This window comes from Chaetodon trifascialis, chromosome 11 (assembly GCF_039877785.1).
Source record: "Chaetodon trifascialis isolate fChaTrf1 chromosome 11, fChaTrf1.hap1, whole genome shotgun sequence".
Classification (NCBI taxonomy): Eukaryota; Metazoa; Chordata; class Actinopteri; order Chaetodontiformes; family Chaetodontidae; genus Chaetodon; species Chaetodon trifascialis.
In genome coordinates, this window is record NC_092066.1 from 11,806,117 (window position 1) to 11,830,403 (window position 24,287).

General features: G+C 42.7%; 1 protein-coding gene across 1 annotated transcript in view; it reads left to right on the top strand.

Annotated features, from left to right (window-relative positions):
- The first annotated feature begins 1,173 nt into the window (after nucleotides 1-1,173).
- Nucleotides 1,174-24,287, top strand: part of cdh2 (cadherin 2, type 1, N-cadherin (neuronal)) — a 59,611-nt gene continuing 36,497 nt past the window's right edge. Inside the window, exons 1-2 of the mRNA XM_070975179.1 lie at nucleotides 1,174-1,625; nucleotides 3,347-3,455. Of these exons, the coding sequence (XP_070831280.1) occupies nucleotides 1,566-1,625; nucleotides 3,347-3,455 (169 nt within the window). The 5' untranslated portion in view covers nucleotides 1,174-1,565. The remainder of the gene's footprint in view (nucleotides 1,626-3,346; nucleotides 3,456-24,287) is intronic.

Consider the following 24,287-nt stretch of genomic DNA (forward strand, 5'->3'; position numbering starts at 1 on the left):
ATTCCCACAGACCCGGCTTGTTCTTACTGCAAACTAGCAGAGCCAAAACTTTCTCTCAGAGGAACCTTTGTTTCTGGTGTTTAACTCCTACCTCATGACCTATCCAAATACACTGTCTTTCAGTGTTAAACTCCAAACAGACCCTCTGTTGCATTTATGGTTCCTCCGTGAACACCAAAGTTGAGGCGAGCACAGGTTACATTTAGAGCCAGAATAATCAAACTTAATAGGAAATAAACAGTATAACATTATATCAAGCATAATAAGAATTAAACACGATAACAAATACATGTGCAGTAAAGATTTTCAAATATGATTATTCATGTGAAATGCTCACAAAGGCTCAGCAGTTTTGCATTTAAGCAACCAGCCACAGTTGAAATACTTTAAAATACAGTCTAATATAGGCAGTGGTGGAATGTTTCTAAGAGCATTTACTCAAGTGCTCAAGTAGAATTCTGAGGTACTTATAATTACTTATTCTGACTTGAGTATTTCCCTTTTATGCTGCTTTATTCTTTTACCTCACTACATGTCAGAGGGAAATATTGTTCTATTAACTCCACCACATTTATTTGATAATGTTAGTTACTTTGCAGATACAGATTAATGATTCAGAAAAATGAACTAATAAGTTATAATGTATTATTACAAATTACTGTAAACTACCCAGGAGTATATAAATGAGCTGAAATCAACTCAAGATCTGTTTGCTGCAGCATTAAAGTGATGCTTACATATAATGAGTCACAATTTATAATCCAGTAATATAACATAAGTACAAAAAGATGAAAATATACAACACATTGTTCTGAATTGGGTCATTATTCATAACAAGTGTTTTTTTTTTTTTTGGTACATTTAGGAGCACATACTTTTATACCTTTACCTAAGCAACTTTTAATGCAGGGCTTTTATCGTGTTTATACTGTGGCATTACTACTACTAAAAAAAATAAAAAAAATACAGCACTATTAGTAGTATTACTTCCACCAATGATAATACAACACAATAAATACAAACAAACAAACAGAAAAAAACACGCGTGGCCTATGCCAAAATGCGGGATAAGACCATTAAGACCATTAAGACCTTGAATGCAACACTGGCTACCACACACTGCGAATGAGCGTAACTGGGCTCTTATGAGTGAATATTATAATACTCTTGTCATTTGGGATGATGGCTAACATGAGGGACCCCGCTCCCGTCCCAGCAGTGAAATTGGCTGTGTGGCCAGTAGGGAGAGACAGAGAGATGGGCGGTTTATAGACTAGTGGTCGGGGCTCTTTTTGTTTTTGTGTCGGACTGGATGGGAGGGAGGGAGCAGCAGCCTCAGTACCAGGCACCGCTCTCCCTCACTACTGCCTGGATAGACAGAGAGGAGGCTGCTACATGCTGCCGCCGCCGCTCCTGCTGCTGCTCCTGCCTTTGTCGTAGAGGGACCCTTCTCACCGCGGCCACACTTGAGCCAGACGGATATTTTTTTTTTTAATTTTTCCTTGTTTCTTTTTTTTTTGGACACGGATTCCGAAGCGGGGAATTAAGCAGTCGCGGCCGTACCAATGTACTCACTACACGAGGGCAGCGGTCTGTTCCTGCTGGCGGTCTTGGCAGGACTGCAGGTAATGTGATTTCCGAGCGGCTTCGCGAGGAGTTACACCGGACAGTTTAGGCTGTTGTTGTGCTGAAGCGATGCTGTTTGTGGAGTTAGGAGCCCGCCCGAGCCGCTCGCCTTCCAACAGGCACTTTACATGGAAACAACACCATGAATGCGCCTAAAATTCACCATAAAGTAGCTCGAGCACGGGCTGTAATAGTAGTTAGGCTAACTTACATTACAAGCTAACGGTCCTTTTGTAGGCGCACGAGATGCTAGCTTTTTAAAAACTGCGCACGTTCAAATTAACGTTTAATTATTTCAGCAGGAAGAATAAAAAAAATTTCAATGACGTAAGAGTAAGAGTTCAAACAGCTGAATGTTTTATTGTCTGAGCGACACAGGACCACATTAACCCAGTTCTCACTTGGTTATATTTAGTTTAGGTTTAATATTTATGTAGATTACTGCAGCGTGTCGCTGTCCCCCCGGCGAGTTAATTGCCTCTCTGGTAAAAGCCGCTATGAGCAACAATGAAAAGTAGCCTGCTGTAAAATTGTGGTCGCACAAATTATATATAGCCTAACTACATGTAACACGGACTGATTCCCAACCACCAGGATGGGAACTGCCTGTGTTTCTGTGGAAATAATTTATTTGCATGACTGTGCGGCTGCTTAGTTAAAACTACGTCCTCAGAGCAGCCACAATTATGTAATATATATATATATTTTACAGCTGAAATAATTACTGTAAAGCACTGAAGCTCTGTGTTAACACTAATTTCTAGAAATGTACATCCTGGTGCTGTTGCTGTAACGTCCTAGAATTCCAGCTCTGCTCCTCCCCCCAGTCTGCAAGCATTTTCCATTTAAATTCCTCTGATTAAGAATGGCAAGTGGCACGGATACCCACAATGCTCTTTTTCAGCAGGGCTCCTCTCGTTTTACATTCTTTTGAGAGAGCATGCAAAGAAATCGGGCCAGGCCTCTTGTTCCTAGGAGCTGAATCAATGCCGGGGTTGTGTGATGGTGTGCTTTTGGACATGCCTGGACACCAGAGCGGTTTCTTCAGTTTTGCTCTGTTTGTGACTTCTCACGGCTGGTGATTGCTGTCTTTCTCAGAGAAATTCATGCTTGGTGGAAACACCAGCGCCGGTGATTCACAGGTTTTTCTTTTCTTTGCAGCATCCCACCCATTATTCCCTAAATCTTTTGTGCTGACAACCTCAAGCACAGTTTTCCTTTTCAAAACGAGGCATAAAAAAGCACTATATTGATCATAGTCAAGGCCTCGCGCTCTCTTAAGATATCAGCAGTTGTTATTCCTTGTTTTTCAGACATTTACACAGAAATATTTATTCCCACCACAGTAGATCGTTAGCATTTACTTTTTATTCCCTCGATCCTGTACTTCAAAGTGGAGTGTTTGTCCTGGGTGTTGTGTTGATCAGAGGGGCCGACCGAGAGAATTGGTCATAACCCTTCGCTGTGCCTGGGCCCCTCCTGGGGGACAAATGGAGCTTGTTCTTGCCTAGCCATGCTTTTTGGCTAATGCTTAACCCTTTTGGCCTCATTATCCTAATTGCGGTCCCCACTATAAAAACAACAGATGCTTTTGTACGACTGTGGGGAGTTCAGAACGTGACCAAGAGGTTTTTGGAGGCAAAGGAGTGCATTTTTGAAGGTTGATTTATGACTCATTGTTGCCCCCCCCTCTCCTGTCCCCCTCCCCCCACCATCACAGATTGCAGCAGAGGGCAGGGGCACCCCACCATGCAGGCCAGGCTTCTCTGAAGATGTGTACAAGGTTGTGGTGCCAGATATCACAGAGAAAGGACAGCCCCTTTTCAACGGTGAGTGGGGAAATATTTGGGGCTCTGTTCCGTGCTGGATCCTTGTTATGTCTGTGTTTGAGTGTGTGTGTTGGCATGCATATCAGTTGTGCGAGCTTGCCTCCATGTGTTAACATTTCAGGGAGGATCAGAACAAGCCTGACATATTTAAACAATTAGCTTCAGTGTAGCTGTGTGGTATTGCAAGTCGTGTAGTTTGCCTTGTAAACCAGCTCAAATGTGGTTCAACTTTATATAGCTCCTGTCCGTTCTGCGCTCATGCTGTGTTTTCCTGCAAAGCACGCACAAACATATCCGGATTGTTCCTTAAATGCTAGGTCATATATTGTGGCTAAACAGTTAGTGTTTTTGTCATTTGCATTTTGTTGAGACGAATATTTACTGGCTGGCTTTGTCATTAAAAGTGGGAAAACTTTGTTGATTGCACTAGGGGCCCTTCTTATTGCAATGAATAAAAATCAATTACTCACACATTTGAATACTTATGCAACTTTAATCAAGCAAATAGCCAAGCTATTAAAATTTCAATTCCTTGTGCTGGTGAATTGAATTATTTCCACTATCATGTGTCATTATTTTGCATTTGTCTTGTCCTAATTTAATCACTTCAATACAGATTCAAACCATATGCAAGAAGGATCTCTGCCTCTTACATTAAGCACTTTCTTGCCCAAAGATTCCTGCTAGAATAATATGGTATTGTGTCAAATTGCAGTGTTACACTGCTAAGCCCACTCAATGGCAGTAATAACAGCAATTTAAGTATCTTTCAAAATGCTTGTTACAGCAATTGTCCTTCTGTGGGAAACCTAGCTGCAGCAGGTTTGTATTTTTCTAACATATAACCTGGTGCAAACAAAAAGGGGAAAATAATGATTTTTTGCAGTAGTCCATTACATTGCAGCAGGCATGACCAATACTGCCTCTTTGAAGTTTAATATAAGCAAAATGAGGATGCAGCTACTGTGAAACGGAATGCAGGCGTACAGATGGTAATAAAAACTGGATTATATCACCAGTGTGCCATTCGAGAGGTTAGAGCCTTGAGGTCATTTGGACCAGAAAACATTCTCACTTGTGTTGGATTTCACAGTGTGTGTCTAAAACTTGCACAGTGCCGTCGGTGTGAGTCAGAGAGGTGGTGGTGGTGGTGGTGGGGTAGCAATGACGAGAGAAGAAAGGAAAGAGGGAAGAGAGTGTTTAGGTGGGTGGGTACAGCTTTCACTGGGCTTTACCTTGTGCACAAGTTTCCGTTTGATCCTGCAGGTGATGGATTTCCCTCTGTTGGATTGTGGATGAGCCGTGACCGGGGGTAATCAGGTTCCCTTTTGTTTGCCCCCCTCCCTGCACCACCCCCACTCCTCTTTTCTCTACCGTCCCCTCCCCCAGTGAGCTGTTGCTCTGTGGAGATTTCCTTGACAGAGAGGGGTACTCCTGTGTCATTGTAATGCAGCAGGGCTCAGCAGCGTGGGATGATGTTAATGAAACCACATTCTCTAATGAAAAGCTCCTGTGGCATGTTTTGAAAGACAAAGCCTCCACAGCGTGGGGAGTATGCCTGAAGTTTTTCAACTTTCCTTTCACCATGCTGTTTTGGCATATTGTCTTTGACCAGGAGCTGAGTTTTTTTTTGTCAAATTGATGCTTCTATAGCCGCATGTAGCGGGCTAATGCTTTAAGTTTCCTCGCATTTCATTAACTTTGTCAATTGTGCCCTGAAAGGCTTTAGTTAATGAATAGAAAGCCATTGAATTAATCTTGTTGGAGTCATTTTATTAACTGTACCTGGAATATGAACACATAGCCTTTGCCATGTTATAAATAACCCAGTAGTCTAATTCCAATGACATCTCCTTAAGTTATTGATGGGTAGTTAGCTTATTTGAAATATGATGTGCTGTGTAAGGTGTCAGTAATATGAGACTGTTGTGCTCATATTGTATTGCTTTTGACCTCAGAATATGCAAGAGACACAGCGGGGGTGAGCTGTTAGATATCTTTGTCCCATCTAATTGGAGTCTCTTCATGGTTATTGATTAAGAGAATACACATCCTGAGGTCTGTAGAACCAGGAAACGGTAGCAGCTCACATGTAAACAGCTGACATTGTATGCAGTAAATTAAAGACATCCTGTGGATTTGATGATGGCAATTGTGGCCAACCAGTTAATATAGCAGTTTCAGTCTAAGATTAAATTACGTTCTGAGGGGGTGTAAGTTCAACTCTAACTGTTTGCTGGCCAGGTGATGTCCCATTGATTTTGATAGATTTGTTGAAATGCATTACTTCAAAGTTAAAGGGAAAAACCCGGAAGGGCGATTGTTCTTCAATGAGTCCTCTCCGGTGATCCATGAAAGGGAGGCTATGCTCATTGTTTGCAGATGCAAAACCACAACGGAGGTTACCCACTGTCCACCCTCTGAGGCATATATGACCTTGCTTTTAATGTTGGAATATCTGCTCTTGCTTGATTATGAGTAGAGAGAAAAGACCAAACATAGTTATTTATGATCAGACCATCATACAAATGAAAGCAGCTGAAGTCTTTTAATGCTCGTGCAGTGTTTCCTCTTATCTTGTTTAGTCGCTTGATAAAGTGACTTGTTTTACTAAATTGCATTTAATTTCAGGTAGGCTGCGGCTGCGGGTGGTTTGCCCCTGGGTGTCTAATGAAATTCTGGTGGCTTTGGAGAGCTGACACACATTGTGCAGCTTTTTTTTTCCAGATGAGCCCTTTAAAGCGCGGTTGCAAAGTGAGTCAGACTTGCAGCATTATTCAGCAGAGGTTTCCCTCCCTAAAAACTGGGTTAATGAAAAGCCCAAAAGCCTAATTGAGCTTAATATACTCTCTTATGCTGCTGTTCTGCCATCCCTACCCCCAACCATCTATTCTGCTTTCATTTTTCTTTCCTCCACCCCACAGCCTGTGTTTGACTCCTTTTCCTTGACAATTATGTGAGCACTGGTGATGAAAGGGAAGTATGTCTATAGTCTGCTTTAGCCTCGGTTCAAGTGCTTTAAATATGAGCGTGTCAAGAGGGTCCAGTGAGCCGGCTCCAGAGATGAGTTTGGGGGGGGGGGGGTTTACAGTTGACCAGTTAAATAATGTGATTGAAGCAATTAATGTCAACGTCAGCAACGAGAACATGAACTGGAAGCCTCTCTTGGGCTATATATATATCTCAGGATTTTCAGTTAATCTATCATTAAGTATAATTACCTCTCTTCCCTGTGTTTGTGTAAGGCAAACCTTTTAAACAAACCAAATTTCACCCTTTCGACCAGAAAAACATAGTATTAACGAAATCCTGATTTCTGCACAGTCTGAACCCATTTTTATGTTGTTCTGGTTCTCTGCGCTCTGTTGAGATTCTGATGGCCCTGGGTACAGCTGGGGCCACTCAGATGTGTTTAAGGGGCCCCAGTGTTTGGTGAGACGTGACCCTACTCGACCCACTCCTGTAAACTGGGCCAAGTGCTCAGCAACATACTCTTTTTTTACTGCCCACACATTTGAGATGAGGCTGGTGGGGGTTTCCTGGTGAGGTATAGATGAATGAAAGACCAGCCAAAGAGGTCCTGACCCGTCACCAGGGAGGCTCTCAAATGCGTGGAACCCCTACCTCATGTTGTTGTGACCTACAAAGTTGATCGTTCATCACTCGAGTGAGACAAAGGCAAATTTCCAAAATCCGGGTTTTCAGGCACTCTGCAAAGCAAGTCTGTCAGTATTTTTTCTCCAGCAGAATGATGGACAGTAAATAACGATTATAGCCCTGGTGGTACGCACCAAGGACTGTAAGGGACTGTCTCTGGAACATTGCAATTTGAATTTTAGGTAGCTCTGTTGTTTATTGAAATATTCAGTATAGGTTGAGGAATAGTCGGGAAGAGAAAATCTGCTGAAGCCCACAGTGTCAGAAAAAGAGTGTCTGCCGTTCAGATCTTTATGTTTGAGGTGTATGAGGTCTGCGTTGATGTCTGTGCCAATGCTGAATAATTCAATAGCCAGACATGACTTTCTTAATATTCAAATCCCTGTTCAAGATGAGATCCTCCAGTACAGAGGAGCCATCATGCAGCAGATGAGAAAAATGAAGAGCAACATGAGACCCCGTGAAGCTCTTCTTCTTTAATTGTATAGCAGCCTCTACATGTTTCACATATTCTCTTTGTCATTGCGGGACGCCAGGAGCGACCCCATGACCTTCTTTTTCTTTTTGGTGGTGTTTCACACTCCAGATCTCCATTTTTATAAGCTAAGGCAGCAGTTTCACTGTAAGTTTATTCGTAAGAGCAGTTCATTGACCCCATCCCCCCTCTTTTTTTTTTCTGGAAGTGGATCAATGAATCCAGGGTCTTTGTTTGCAGTGATCAATATGTTGTAATGAAGGCTGCGCTCCAATTCCCAGCTAAAGCATCACCAGCGGGTTGGGGTTGAATTTGTTTTATTCTTTATTGTTATCAGCCTGCATAAATTTATTTTCATCTCCCCGTCACTGTGTCTTGTTTTTTTCCTGGGAGTGCCATGGCCTAGATAACCACCACATATTGTGACGGCAGATTGAATCTTGGCAGTATATGGTTTTTTGAAACCTGCAGTTTGCCTACAGTATAGCAAGACAGCAGAGTTGGTCGAGCGCTAGTGGTAGGGCCCCCACAACCATTTGTCAGAAGATCACAGCAGTCCTAAGGCTCTGTCGTAAAAATGCAATCATAATGTTAGTTATAAGTTATAAGTGCAGCCGTCTGTGGCTAATATGTGGGTGTGCTTTCTGAACTTGCTCGGACAGGATAGGACATCTTTTATTTATGTATGACCTTTGTAGCCTCCAAATTCTGAATCAAACTAAAGTGTAGTCTGAAAATAAGCCCTACATGTTTGGAGGCAGACAGGTACTTGAACAATGCCGAAATGTAGATAAAGTATTTTGTGGAGGACTGACATTATCCTGATGCCTTCTCATCACCTCTGTTCATATCGCTCTTATCAGCTGCAGGCCCTGCCCTGTGCTATTGGCACCTAAGAGTGTGTGGCTCTGACATTGGGCAGCAGTTAAGGTGTTCCTCTCTCATGCCTGTGTCAGTGTGGGGGGTTTGTCCTTAGCATATAATTACCTTGTTCAACCCAGGCGGCACTTAGAAGTGTATGGGCGGATCCTGGTAACAGAGACTTCTCTAACTAGCTGTTGGTAAGGGCTAATAATTGACCTAGACTGGCTCTATCAACACGGGATGTGACTGAAAATCAGCAGTCAGACCATGCTGTATAATCTCGTTAAACGTACAGCGTCTTTTGTTTTTCACAAGGTTACGTGTAACTAGATTTGTTAAATCAAAATTTCATTGTCTATCATGATCTACCGGGACTGGATACAGATCTGAAAAGCAGACCTTGCACTATATTGCTCCTCACACAGTCATGTGAAGGTTAGATGGGCTTTATGGGTTATTTGGCTCTAGATCACACCTGGGCCCCTTTGTCAGTGATGCTGTATGACTGAGGTTTTCAAGTTGATGTGTGTGCTTCCATCTAAAAAGACTGTCAAAAGAGAGAAGATGTATTTATTTTTCTAAAACAAACCTGTCCTGTTTGTCACGACACAAGAGGGAGCTAGGTTCAGTCTTGGTTTAGACTGGTTCTGATGTTTCCTATTTAATGTGAAGAACACCCAGGAAGTGCACAAGATGACCCCGCTATTTAATGAGGCCGTGTATAAATAGCTGTATTGACCTGACTTTCTGCATATATGCCTTCTTATAACTAGGCTAGTGTTATTTTTCACAAGTGAAATGCTGGAACCAGTGTGGAAAAGAAAATGCCAGCTTGCACCTAGAAGACAATACATCAGCACTATGGAGAGGACTGTTTACTTTTCTAGGGACTGATTTGTGGATTCCACTGCCATTTTTCTTCTGTGGGACAGCCTTTTTTGGCTGGTAGAGCAAACAACTCCATATCTCTTTCACAGATCCTGTCTCTACAAAGAAAGCTCTGTTTGCAGTGTTGCCCCAGCCGTTTATTGTGCAATAGCCCCGTTCGATTTTGCCCTCAGTTTTTCCCTCTGCCTTGCTTGTTTTTCTCATTATGTTAAGGTAGATGAGACTGTAGAGTACCTCGGCTTCACGTTTTCCATCGACAGACACGTGAAGGGAAGCCACTCCCAGTCCCCACTACTTTCTCTCTCTTCTTAAATCTTTTGTTTGCAAGTTAATACGTTTAGCTTCATTTAGCCTCAGCTTTGCTGCTTTTAGACAGCAGCGCATTCAGCGGCTGGATGTAGATTTAACAGCACTGAACAGCAGACAGCAGGCAGACACAACGTCTTTGTGTGCAGGGTCAAAGAGGGAAGCTAACACTCAAATGAATATATTAATGAGATAGTTTGAGCATATGTAGAAAATAGAAACAGAACTAGCCTTATGTTTAGCCTTTTTCCGTATGCGAGTGACACACATAGCTCACATTTAAAAACCTCATGCTGTGTTCAAGAGGCTACATGAATTGGCACACTATTATTCTTCTGACAACAAAAGAGACATTTGAAGCAGGGACACGTTAATTGACCCAGATACTGTAACCATGTTCACAAAGGCCAATATCCTGCCTGGGAAGAGACGTCTACCTCCTGCAGGCCACGCCAACTATTGTGTTCTGGCGGAGGCTTCAATTTCAACGCACCAGCGCCTCTCTGGACACTAGCCTCTGATGAGTCGTTAGGTCGTATCCCGTGACATTCTCTTCTCCTTTTATCCAACCCTCTATCACATCCACCACTCCCTTTTCTTCCCTCCGTTTTCCCCCTGCTGCACGTGAGCTTTAAGATGGAGGAGCTCCCCTGGCTCTGTACAGTGATTGATGTGACTTAATTGAGTAACGCAAGCACAGTACTGTAGCATTTAGTCCTTTATTCCGCGACTGAGCTTGTTTCTTGGAGTGACCTTGTTTGCTTCACGGCTTCAGTCATGAGTGTGATGTGTGATTTCAGTGGTGTTTTTTGAGTGTTTACTATGACGTGTTTTTTTGATAACTTGGTGTGTCCATGTCCGTTGAGAGACAGGATATAAGGTCCTTTAAGTATTGATCGATCGTATCATTCCAGGGACGTGCAATACAGGGTGAGAGGTATTAATGTTTTTTTTTCTTTTCTTACAAGATAAAAAACATCATTACTTTAATTTGTAGTAAATAAATCGGTTAATTGAATGTTGATTGGGTTGGTGATTGGGAACATTGCCTTGCATCTCTCCCCTCCACCCAAACTGTTGACTCATCAGATAAGCATATGTAGCCCACCATATTACTTGTCTCAAGTGATCTACTGTCACTAGGCCTTGCTGACACCAGCGTCTGCCATCACCACACGGATATTATGATTGACCTGCAGCAATTTCTTGCCTCCATTTGAGTGCACACAATGGCAGTGAGGAACATATCGCTTTGCGGCCCGCGTTGTCTGAGTTTATATTATCTCTGCCTCTGTCGATATTTACTGAGGCATTAAAGAGCGTGCAGCATGTCGCCACTTTATTTCCTGTAGCACTGCCTGCTCAGCAGGACGGGGGCTGGAGGGGGGTAGAATCTTACTGGAGGGTATAACTGTTGCTACAAGATGAAGGTCTGCTAATTTCCTCAAACATTTTGAGTCTAGCTTGCGTAAAATAACCTTGTGTATTGGGCAAATGGGGTGTATGGACACATGCATAAGGCATAACAGTTGTGAATAACAAAGCCATTTTGATTTGAATCTCTCTTGTTGTAAACTACTCTGAAGATGTAGGCACAATGAAAGAAAATGAGTTGGTAGAAGAGGCTGTGTTCATTCATCAAGTTGCACAAAATTCAAGAGATTTCTAAACAATGTGTGAACAAGTGACAGCAAGATTCCATCACAGACTTCACAGCAGCTGTTTTGCTTCTCCGGTCTTATAGCTAACATCTCAGCAAACAGTGTTCTTTTATAAATCCATCAAAAGTTAGAGCAGCATAGGAATCCCAGTAGAGTTCTCCTTCTTGCCACCTGACAAATGTAAGTCAAATATTTAGTTTTTTTATCTATAGTCCTGAATAAAACATTTGGGTCTCTTCACCTTCCGAATGGTTTAAATCTCTTTGCTAGTTTCTCCTTTTCTTTGGCCCTCTGCTCTTTTTTCTTGAGCAAGCAGAATCTTGTGTGAGGTTGTGAGCCGGGGGCTGCTGTCTGTTAGAGCTGCATGATTAGTTGTATGAAAATCAATATTTGCATTCCTAACTAAAGTCTCATTTGTACATGACAATGATTTCACTGTGTTTGGATTAGCATGAGATCAGTTGCACTAAACCAAATACTCCTGATTTCTCCCTAAATTGCAAATTGAGATCAAAAAGGAAACCCTGCTAGTAGTTCATTTATCCAGCCCAGTTCTGACTGTTTTTACCAAAGTCACATTCTTTTGCGGACTTCTAGGTTATAAGGTGAGGATGACTGTCAAAAGCACATTGCAGGTAAATCCCAGCTGCAGCATTGAAAGGTAACACCCCAAATTTTGGTGTTTGAAGGAGAAAAAGTAGTCAACCAAAACTTTCAAGGTAGTGCTTTTTGCAGGCTTTACATTACAGTGTAGGTGTTCCTATTTTTAACCATAATAAGTAAAGCAAATAAAGTATACCTTTTCCTCATTTCAGAGAGCTATTTGACTCTATGTCAATATTAAAAATGATGCTTAATAAAGCCATAACATTTCCTCTGTAAACTGACAGAAATGCCAAAGCCTCAGCTAATGTTCTTTGTCCTTTTTTCATAACACAGTGCAAACTCTGCAAACTTGACAACATTAACAGAGGTTTCCGAATACTTACCCACCTTCCATCTGATTCCAGCAGAGTGCAATACACTCAATCTTATATAGGTCCTGTGTCAGCCCTTCACTCTCACACTAAGTGTTCTAAGCACTGTGACCTTTGTAGAAGATAAGCTTCCTTCGGCTGACTTGAAGAGTTAGGAATACCGGCCTCAACCATTAATTTATGGCATTGCTAACCATATGAGGGCTATGAGCCAAGGTTATTGACCTTTCACGCCTGTCACTAGTGATAGAAGGAGGCAGACCCATGAAGAAAATGAATTGGGCTTATTAAAGAGCTGGGCTTTGAATCAAACCTAGGGGACAACTTTATCCCCCAGTTTCTCTTGCATTTAAATCATTACTTTCAGACACTGGTTGACCAATTGTCTTCTGCCAAAGTGGAAATTGAGAGCACATACAGCAGCAGTTACACTGAATCATAATGTTCCCCTGAATTTGTCTGGGAGAGATCAGGGTGCGATGCGTGAAATGCCTGAAGGATTAACACTTGGAGCACAAAACACATTACAGCAGCACATCTTGAACCGAGGTCATTATTATCAGATGAAGGATTTTGTGGACTCGGAATCCCTAATCAAAGTTTTTTTTGTAAAGGCGATTTGAACTGCTAGACAAGACTTTCACAGTTTTATTTCACTCGCAAATCTTTTTGTCTTTGTGGCCCTTTGCTTGTGATTTACTTGTACGTTTTGTAGCTGTAAGACAAAGGAGGAAAGCCGAACAGGCAGAAAAGCATTTGAATAAAATGAAGCATGCAAAGAATGTTGTGTGGACTGTGGAGAAAGAGAGCCGTGGACAGAGAAGATTGAGCACATGTTATTTCTGCCCAGTCCTCCCTCAGAGCTCCCAGTCTGTAAAACCTGGTGGGAGGCAGGGGAGGCATGCATTTATATTGGATCAACATGCTATGATGTTATTTTTCCAGCTCCACTACTTGTGTTTATAATCATACCGGTCCCTTATGGGGTTCAACTAAAACCATTTTTATTGACTCTGGAGAAGCCTATCTCTGTCTGATGCGTTGTTTGTACATAGGACCACAATCACATCCCAGTGGAAATAAGCAATAGATGAAAAGAGAGAACTTGTACCATAAATGTGTTTTGTTATTAGAGGACGTCCCCGATGAGGTCCAACTTAAAGGACATTTTTAATGTTGTACATTTGTTCTGTTCATACAGAATACCTCAGAAATTTCAAGTTGGCTGAGCTATAACGTCATTTCGCGAACAAGAACAGTGACTGAATCACTGATGCTGCTTTAGCCATCCTCCACTGCGGTATTAATTAAGAGGAGCTTGTTGAATTTTTCAAGTGTTTGTTTATTAGCAACGAGATACCCAGAGGATGAGGTAAAAGGGCTAATGCATGCGAATTTTGCGTGCTTGAGAGTGCTGTTTGTCAATGCAATCCATATTCGTGTGTCAGGGGGACTTATTTGCGCGCTTAGGTGGGCTACTTATCAAAACGTACAGTGTGTGCAAAATGGAAAAAAAAAACATTATCTTTGCCTGTGGGCAGCAGGGGTATGTATGAGTGGGAGGGCTATTTTGAACCTGACAATCTCCATATCGCAAAAGCTTATACCTCGAGCGGTGACTGTGGAGAAGTGGGTGCCAGCTGATGGGGGGGGGACATGCACCTAGGGTATGATCATGCTGTAGCTAAACATGGATGTCATTCTAAAGCTTAAGTTCACTCATAGTTCATGTAAAAAAGGAGGATCACCACCAAATACTAGAAAAGTAAAGAGATTCCTTGAAATTTTCAGCTGAATTCGAGTGTGGATACAGATATTTGAATTCTGCAGTATGTGCTGTAAACTTATTGGACAGCTAGAAGTCGACAACATAATAGTTGAAGCTCACTCTTGTTGATCCAATTGTGGGCCATTTTGTGGCCTGGGACCAAATGCTGCTCTTTACACCGAGCACTTTCTTTAAAGGTAATGCATTTGTCAGGAGGAAAAGCGCGTTAAGTCATCAAGTGTTGGTGTTGCACAGCCTGATGGATAAAATCACACCTTTGGTTGTTTGAGCAATCAAGGCAAGTTGAAAAAACACTTGATAAAAAGGTAGCCGTGGCATGTTTCATCATTTCAGGTGTTGCTGTGGTTACAGGTGTAATGGATAATGAAATCCACTCGAGCTGGTTACGCTCACCATGCTCTGATGTAGTACTGTATGCAATTTTAAAATCCCTGTCAGTGGCTGATAAAGCTGTCAATCACAAGCATTGATGATAAACAACACGGCTGCTCCCTGTAGCCCAGCAGTCAACAGGGTTTCATTCGATTTGTGGCAAACATTTTGGAGTTAAATCAACTAACAGATAAACTTAAGAAATCCTCTTACTAGTCGACAAAGACCTCCTTTCACCAAGAGCAGTCCTAAATAGTGTGCTGCGGATGCCTTGCCAAGACCATAAACCATCAGGTTGACATGGCATTATTACTTCAGTATTTAGTGTTTGTTTAAAGCAACTCCTCCACCCCCAGTGCGCACACACGCACACAGCCTGTCTTCTAAAGGGGATCTTATTGGATAAATAGCGGAAAAACAACTGTGGTGAACCCGTTTGAATGTCTCCCCTCTGTCCTACCAAGAATGTGTTGTCTAGGAGAGCTGAGGTCAAAAGACACAAACAGGGCTTTGTTCTGTATTTACCAGGCTTATTCTGTGCAGTGTCTGTAGTGGACAACAGTAGTACACTTTGTTCTCTTATACGTCTATTGGAAGATTGGGTAGTTGATTAAAAGATAATATTTATTCATGAGCTATAATGCTGTATATTAAATTTATTTTTTTTGTCACACATTCACCTGAAGTTGTGTATTTCTGGGTTTTTCGTAGATGAAACCAATCTAAAGAGGAAAGATTCACGGCCCACAGGAGGCTACATGTTGATGTCGAAAGCAATCTGTGGCTTTTCAGTAATAGATATTTGATGATACAAGATGGAGTACAATAAAATCCACTTTTGTGTTTGAGATTTCAGACTACGGATATAGTACATGCAAGCATGCAATGCTGCCACATTGTTATGACTTCAGACTTGAATATTAACAATTATTCGCAGTGTTGAATCCAGGGGCTGGGGACTGAAGTGCAACTGCGTAAATGACTATTTTGAGTGATACGTTTGACAGTCATCCCAGTGTGAAGATGAGATGATTCTTCCACATTTTTATGCCCCTCACAAGTATAATCAGTACAATCTCAACAGTGTAGCTGTTGTTACTTTTATTGGTAGACAAACTAACAAGCAGAGCACTCTCACACTGAGCACCTTGCGAACAGGGCTGTCGCAGGCATTAAAGACTGTGTGTGAGTGCAGCACTAGGTGTTGGATCCTGCTGACAGCTGGAACAGTATTCTATGAAACAGCCAATGCAGTGTCTAGCCTCTCCTCAGCCTATCCTCTGATCCCCGGCCTTCATTTATTGGTCCGTCTGCAGTGCACTTGGAAAATGCAATTCCACTTCCATTGATTTATGTCTTTTTGAAATAAGGCGGTCCAGATACTGGGCACATGCATAAGTGGGAGTTTTTCTGTCCCTCTTTACCCTTTTTCTCTCTTACTCTCTCTCCATTTCCATCCCCATTTCTCTCTCTCTCTTTCTCCCCTCCATTTCTTGAAAATCCATTCTCAGCGTGCCACACGGGTTCCTTAGCCGCTTATCATGCCTTCCACCAGACCACCAAGGGGTCTAAGCATGTGTACGCAGGCAGCTGTGCACCACTGTTAAACTCCATTCTGTGTGGGATAAGTGGGGATTGGCATGTTCTCTGCCCGTCAGAGCGGGTTTCATCTGCTCAAAAATGCGACAGCTGGGCAGAGCTTTTTCACTCCTCCCATATGAGAAATATGGACAGAAATGAGACATAGAGAGACAGAATGAGAGGAGGGACATAGAGAGCGGGGTTGCCACAGCTTCCTGACTGTGGCTTGGAGCAAAGCAAATGTTGGCACATGTGTTATGAATTAGCACCGACATAACTGTTTTTAAGAGTGGCCTAACGCATTAAAGATGTGTGGCTGGTTCCTCTAACTTTCTTTCTTTGCTCTTTATGCTGTAAACACTGAGCAGTAATGGGAGGAAGGGCATAAGAAGAGTAATTTATGTGCGAAGGAGAAGCCTGAGATGAGCCCTCCCTCCGGGATTAATGGGAGTCTCTGTCTCTGTTCACAGGAAATATGAAAGGCCCTTTGTTGGTAAAGGGCTTGCTGCTGCCAGCAAATAACTACCCCCTGTCATATCGAAAATCCCCCAACCTCTAAATTCATTGCCTCCTCTGCTGCTCATCCTTCACCCCTTTTTTTTCTGTAAGCCTATGCGTTTTCCGTCAAAGTCGCTCATTTATGATTCTGTACCGTGCCTGCTGTACAAAAGCCCAGGAGACACCAGCTCGCGTTGTTAGTATTCACTGTCACTTCTAGAGTTCTGGCCATTGGGTGAGCAGAAGGAAGAGTGGGGGAAGTAGTGCCGTACAGGTAGTGATTCATAGTTTCATGCCATGTTCAGTCTTTTCCCTCTTCTGTTTTCTGTCTGATGTGTTTAATTCTGAGACTCACTATCATATCAGGCAGCGAATAGCTAGTTTTCTGTGGTTAATGTGTGACCAGTGGACTGTGCTGGTGGTAATGGTTTATTTTTAGTGTTGGTGCCGGTGTGTTTTAGTCTGTATAGTGGCTAAGCATACCTCCTTAGGCTATGCTAAATAAAGAATGGCCTATCAGTGAGGGGAAATGACTGTTTGGCACTGAGCTGGCAGTGTGTCTTTCATCAGGTCACACATTGCTCTCCTCACACCTGCGGCTCAGGACAGGAGGGTGAAAGGCTGTTGGCAGGTGTTAATTGCTAAAAAAGACTGCAGAAAGCAAGGCATGATACTATATTTATTTGTGCAGTGTGTTTTTGTTCTCCTGAGCTGATATTTCACACACTGCACAGAATGATTTCTGAACAGTATTTTTATTTATGCATCCAAATTGAAATCGGAGGAACGATGTGTTTTCACCGATTGTTCTGTTCTTTGTCTGCCGAATTTTCTCTTTGCTCAGGCACTTCAATTAAGTACACAGATTAATGTGTTTGTGCAAAAATCCCCTTTTCAATGGCTCTGAGCTTACCAACACTCAAACACAGAAGAGGTTCTTTCTTTTCTCTCACATGCCCAGCTTTTCATTTCAGTACGGAGGCTTTACATTTTTTCATTTACCTGTACATCGATAGGAAGAAAAACAGACTGAAGAAATAGCAGTTGAATCGTTTTTTTAAAATACCATCTTGTCCCTAAAAATACATTCTTGACTTCGATTAAAAAAAGAAGTTACAGTTGTTTTGAGCTGTCCGTGGTAGATTCAGCTGTGTTTGCCTTCCCTGCCTCAGGAGTTCCACTGCGAGAGCAGAGAATCTATTGGCTCCATATTGACTTCCCCGGGCTGTCGCCAATGGATTTGACATGGATAACGCGTTTGTGTTTGTAACGGAAGGGGGAGGGGGCTTAATAAAAGCAGGAGACCCCCAACTGAAAAAAAGAGGGAAGAAGAGTGAAGTGAAGAAGAGGGGAACTTAAATGAAGAGGGCTCAACTTGGCAAAAGCCATGGGTTGTCAGGGGCAACTCAAATGGCTCTGTGTAACCTGCCTCCCTCTCACCCTCCCATCAAGAAAGCTCAGACACGGGCATATAGTAGGACTGAATATGAGCCTGGCATTGAAAGGCTGAAACAAAATACACACATTGGATGTCTGCCTTATAAATGATTTCTAATTGAGTTTTCCCGGGCTCTGCTTGGAGTGTAGATGGAGTAGAGCTTTAATGAGCTTCATAGTTTCATGTTATTCTATGCTTTAATTGTAATACTGAGGACGCCATTCATTTGTTTAATTTACTAGACTGGAAGCTGATGGCTGGGCTGGCACGGTAGGGGGGAGTTTAATGGCTATCCTCTGGAAAGGATAAGGCTTATTAGGTCTGATGGGCCTCCTGTCTCATATAACCTAATGTGGCCATGATAGACAGAGGATTCTGGATTTGGATACATTGGAACTATAAATCGAAGCGTATTCCCAGGCCCCTGGACTTTGTAATTGCCCATTAAGAGCCGTGTTTGTAGATGGCGGGGCCAGATGTCCCCCGATGCAGCTGAGGGTCCAACTTAGGCTTTGAAGCAACATGCATTTAAAGTGAGGAGGAGCATGGGCTGGACATTGTCGCTCATTAAAATGACCTGCTCTCTGCTAGCAGACCCGTAAAAAAACTCTTTAATGTTCTTACCAGAGAAGCTCCACAATTTGCCCACAATTCCACAGCCGTAAAGAGGGGAATTGAATTCCTATGCGAATTCTCTGCTGTCGTAGCTCACAGCACCAGCTGCCTGTCTGTGTTAAAAATCTAACCCTTGGGCGCCACTCCCTCACACTTTGGTGTGTTCCATATGTTACATTGATCTTAAAAGCTCAGCTCCCACTGGTCTACTTGAGCAGAAGACCTTAGCTTGATTGAGTGGGACATATGCAAGGACAACATCAAACATTTCAGTATTTGGTGTAAGATCACATGACCCTGGCGATGTTATTCCGATTGATTTACAATGTAAATGGGGTCTCTCATGTTACCGCTTGCCTCATTCCTCATCCTTAGCCCCTCTTTCTTAGTAAATATACGTAAATGTGTACTTGGTCCTAAGGAACTGGCTGTCATGAATGTTAATTTGATTTACTGCAGGCACACTGTCAGGGGTAGTGTGTCAGTGTCATGCTGCACATGCATGGCAGCACCCATCCCTCTCTGAACACCCTATCTCTTGTTTGTGTTGGGGCTGTAAACTCCCATGCACAGCTGCCACCGGGTCATGTCTGGGGGTTTCTGTAATGCCGATGACCTCTTAATGTGGATTCCAGTGAGGCAGAAAGGCAAATGTTTGTGCTTCCAGGTCTTCCTGGTATCCTGGGTCGCTACAGCTGTCACGTTATCCCCTTCCTGCCCAGGCCTTCCAGCTCAGAATGTAACACAGTACCTGCTAGTGTCCCAGTTGCAGACACTCTATAATATCTGCTGTTATTTTGACAGAAACCTGCATACTTAATCATTAGGCTTCCGGCACAATAGCCGTCTTTGAGGTTCAAGTCCCAACCGGAGAACAACAACTGTACTTTTCAAGAAAGGAATCTGACTTAATGTCCTCAAAATGCCTTGCTCTCCAATTAATGGTGAATGAACTTTATGTGAACTACACATTTTCAGATAATGAACACTGAATGTTATTCAGGGTGAAAGGTAGTAAACTTTCTGCTTAGCTACGCTTGGTGGGTGTTGAAAAATCCTCCTTCCCGCCATGTCTTTAATTTCATTGTTGTCTTTTCTGTGGAATGTTATGGCCGTGTTTGTATGCTGGTCATAATGAGTGCCAATGGAAATCTTATTTACACTAGTTGGGTTTAGGAGTGTTGGCCAGCACAGTGGAAAGTGTCTCCACTTTGCCAGTCTGCAGGGACTACACTGAGCTCTGTTTCTAATGGATGGGTCTTTTAATGCATCAGCTGAAAGAAGCACAACAGTTTCTGCCACAGACCAGGATACAATAAAACAGTGACGAGTAGAGCTCTCTGCTTTTACCCCCCACCTCTGCCTCGTTGTTTCACAAGGTTTTTTTCTGCCTCACTCTGTTTCTTCTCCTCTATGCCACACCTCATTTTACTCTTGGTCGAAAACTGATATGCAAACTGCTTCAGGTTGCAGTGCAGTGCAGGCTCTATGACTGTTTTAGAATGGTGAACTCAGTGAACAATGGGATGAAGCAGGGGTGCGAGTTTAGGGATGGAGGAACGCAGCACCAAGGGAGGAGCCGCTCTCCCCTTTGCCGCTAGGCTAAAAGCATTCAGCTCCTGCCCATTGTGAGTCCTCACTCAAAGGGATTTGTGATGGGGATGATCTTTGACCCCTATACACCCACATTATGTAAATGAGTGTACAAAACAGAGGGATGAGACACTTATTTTCCTCCACACACGCAGTTTATTTTGAGTATGTGTGCACTGATTTTTGTGAGTGTGGATACAATGAAACGATTGAAGCCAGTGTGACACTTACGCGCGCTTTTCTTTAAGTGGATATGATTTCTTTGTGAACACGATGTCTTACTATACTACGCCCTCTCTCTCCTGTATGTGTTTTTGTTTACTGCTTAACAAAACGTGTCCTGAGGCGTCTAAAAAGCATAGAGAGAAATATAGGAGGAAGAACCTGTTGTCATGTAAGCAAGCTTCCTCCATATGTTGTTATGATAGTGGGAAGGTAACCAGATCCCCCTGTCAGCCCTGCCCCCCCCCCAAATGCTGTTATTGTCCCTGTGCACAAAGGATGGGGGGTGTATGTAACACAAGATGGAGCAACACGCTGAGGTTCACGGACAACGCCCTTTCCCAGACTGTATCTGAGCGCATCAACTGTCCATTTCTGGTCACAGACGTTTTACGTTTCACACCAGAGAAACAGAGAAAACACTAGTTATCATGCAGCATTATTGTACTATATAGTGGTGGCAATCTCCATTTACGTCAGACATAGAGGGAATCAGATCGTCTATAAATGTGAGCCATTTTAATTAATGTGGCGATGATTAACAAACCTGTATAACATATAATAGGATAGTAATAGCTTCATATTGTGGGTATGGAGTGTCAGAGGGACAGTGGTCTCCAGTCAAGTGACTCATTAGTTTTAAACATGATCCCAAGACAAAAAGTTCATATTTATTGACCGATGTGCTGTGTTTGCTGTCTTTAGTCTTCCCCGCCGGGGTTAATGAATATAACAGCATCCTGTTTGACACCAGTAATGGAAGTTGCACAGCTGGACTTAATGGCTCTCAGTGTTCAGTATTTTTTTAACACCTTTTTCTCTGCTTTTATGTTGATTTTGCTCAGTGTAACAGAATAATGCATTTGAGGAAAGGATGGCCTTCAAACTCAATAAACTAAAGATGCGGTTAAATTTTACCCCTGTGTGATTGGTAGCTGGTGGCTAATGTCTGTCTGTGTCTGAACATTTGTAAGAGGTGGGCCGTGGTAGCTGTATTTAATTTAAACCACTTTGATTTTTTGAATATTTCCCACCTGAACAGTATTTTCAGAGGTAGAAAAATGTGTCTGGATACTTCAGCACCACATTATACAGTGAAATTCTTGATTTTGAATAGATGGGACTGTGCTGTTACAGTGAACCTCACTGTCAAATGCTGTTTAGACTTAAATTCAAAACAGTTGGCCAAGTGTTTTTTTTCCTCTTTTGAATTGTGCTTTTGAAAAATGCGGTCACATAAGAACAGTGTCAGCATTTTTCCACGTCAAGATGCGTTTTATGGTATGTTTTTCAGTGTTTAATTAATCCAGTATTTGCAAATACATGGAACCTTTGCTTGTTTTTAAAGCTCAGTATGACTCAAATGTACTTGATTCAAACCACATGTTGAAGGGGCTTGAAAGAGTTTCTACAGCATCAACAGACACAGCTGGCCAGCAGTCTGTGATCTCATATAGCATGCCATGTTTGCCATATTTCGCTGTACTCGTCAGCTTCGCCAAAGCCCTACCTCTGCGAACGAATTATTTGCCCTCAGATTGCCAAATCACATGCTGATGAATAACCTTCAAAAACGGTCATGTCATGCCGCTTTTAAAAGAAAACAATTGGGGATGATGAATCAGATCATGTGGTGAGTTTTAGGAATCTGCAAGTTCAGTGCTGACGTCACAGAGCTGGTAAGCTTGTAAAAACGCCAAAGGGATGTTATTTATGAATGCTGCAGAGGGACATCTCCTCAGTGTTCACGTATAGTGTTAGGATGAGAATTACTGTCTCCATTGGCAGTAAGGTGGCCGTGGACAGTGAGTTACAGCCTAACTGCCCTTAGCACTGATCATTAACAGTTCTAACACACTGGGATATTAAAGTTTGTTTTACTGCTCTCATCAACAACCATGCAGGACTATAGACATGTGCTATTGAATTCATATAATGTGAGTTATTAGGCCGTACATCTTGAGTGTCCATGTGTATTGCTGGATCTGTCTAGTGTGGTCCTAGAGGAAATAGAGTAGGAGATCATATTAGTTAATAAGCAGCTGTGCCATACCTGAACACAGAAGTTATGAGAAAAAAAATTAAAGGTTATTATTATTATTATTATTATCATCACCCCCGGACTGCTTGTTTAAATCCTTGCATCTGTATGAGCATGCTCACACACCTGGTGCAGATAGACTTTGTTCAAAACAATAAATAATAAGCCCACTGTTAGCACAGGGTTTTATCAGCCAATGAAAGTAATGAGATCAAGCTAGTGAAAAAACATAATTCCTGCGCCCACTCCAGTGAATCAGAGGTATGTGGATAAGTGGGGAGAGCAGCCTCAGATGAGAAGCCTTGTAAGTAATAAAACCAGCCACAGACCAAGTGATGCAGCCCCCATCAGTCCAGTTGGTTTGTTCATACACTTTAAAAAATAGGATCAATTCCAGTCTAGGGAATTGCTATTCTTATACCTGCAGGCGGAGCAGAGGAGTTTTGAAGTAAATAGCACCCCACCTGAAACAAATCAACCTCGCAACTTGACCAACAAATAAGCAGTGCCGCACTCTGCCTGTATCATGTGTCTGCTGGACAGTTGTTGCCAACTTAAAATTACCCCAACGTTGGCCTTTCCACAGCAATGAAAAAGCTGTCCATCAAAACAAAAGTTAGATTTCATCATAAAGTTAGCTGTAGCTTGATTCTTGATAGTAAGTAATGTGTAACAGTGGAAAATCTTTTCAACTGTGGAAGAAAGTCCTGCTGCCACTTTTGAAACACTTATTGTCGGATTAATCTGAACAGTGTTAGGAATCAGCCCGTCTCTGCTTATGTATATATGTGAAGGAAGAAAGCGAGACAAACAGGGAGGCACATAAGGAATTGTGTGGTGGATTAGGGTGCAACAGTGTGGTTTGATGTTTAATCAGTCCTTATGCGTAAGCTGTTCTAAGGGGGGATAGAAAGGCTTTTCCAGTAAGCCCTAATGGTCGTGGGATGTCTTCCTGGTGAATATTGCCTCTGTTGGCATAACACGCTGTGAACCTGCATTTTTGTTTGCCTGCGAGGTTCCACTGAAGCAGAATGATAGGGCAGCACCGACCAAACATGGCATCTCACTTCCCTCCCTCTTATCTGTCTCTCTGTCTGGGTCGGCCAGGGTGACTCAGGTGGAGGCTTTATGATCGCTTGCATTTTTGTCGTTTGAAACTTCACAATCGCGTAGCTGCGCTGTCAGGCCTGGCCTGAAACCAGTGTGTAATTGGACAGCAATTACACCGCTTAATGGCAGATCAGGTTGTTATTGTGACATTTTAAAGCAAAGAAATAGACAAAAGGACAGCAGGAAAAGACTTCATCATTCACTATAAAACCAAACTGATGGTTTCCTTGAGACCACCCAACAGCACCAGAAGCTGTCCGCAGTGATTCACATGTTTGTGCCACCTGCTTGTTCATGCCACCACAGTCAGTGTTGGTGTGACCCTGGCAAACGCTGCTATCACTGTGAGGCGGCAGACTATTCCCACGAGTCCTCGCGCTAAAAACCCAAGGTCTAGAAACATTTCCGCAGGCGGCCTTTCCAAGCGGAGACAGATTTGTACATGGCCATGCTTGTGGTTTGGTGTTATAGCTGCAGACAAACTGAGGACAGATGTGTTTGGAGTCATTTTCACCCCCCCCCCCCCCCCCCCCCCCCCATTCCCTCCCTCCTCCTTCCAGTTCCCCTAATCTGGGACTCATTGTGTCTGTAATAAAGCACAGCTGCACAGATCCTTCTCTGAACCCACTCAGTTCAGCTGATTACATGGGAGTAAGAGTGCTTTCCTCTCACAGAGTCCAGTCACACAGCCATGCTCCCCACATGGTAATGCTCTACTGGTCCCCTAACACAGATAATGCATGTG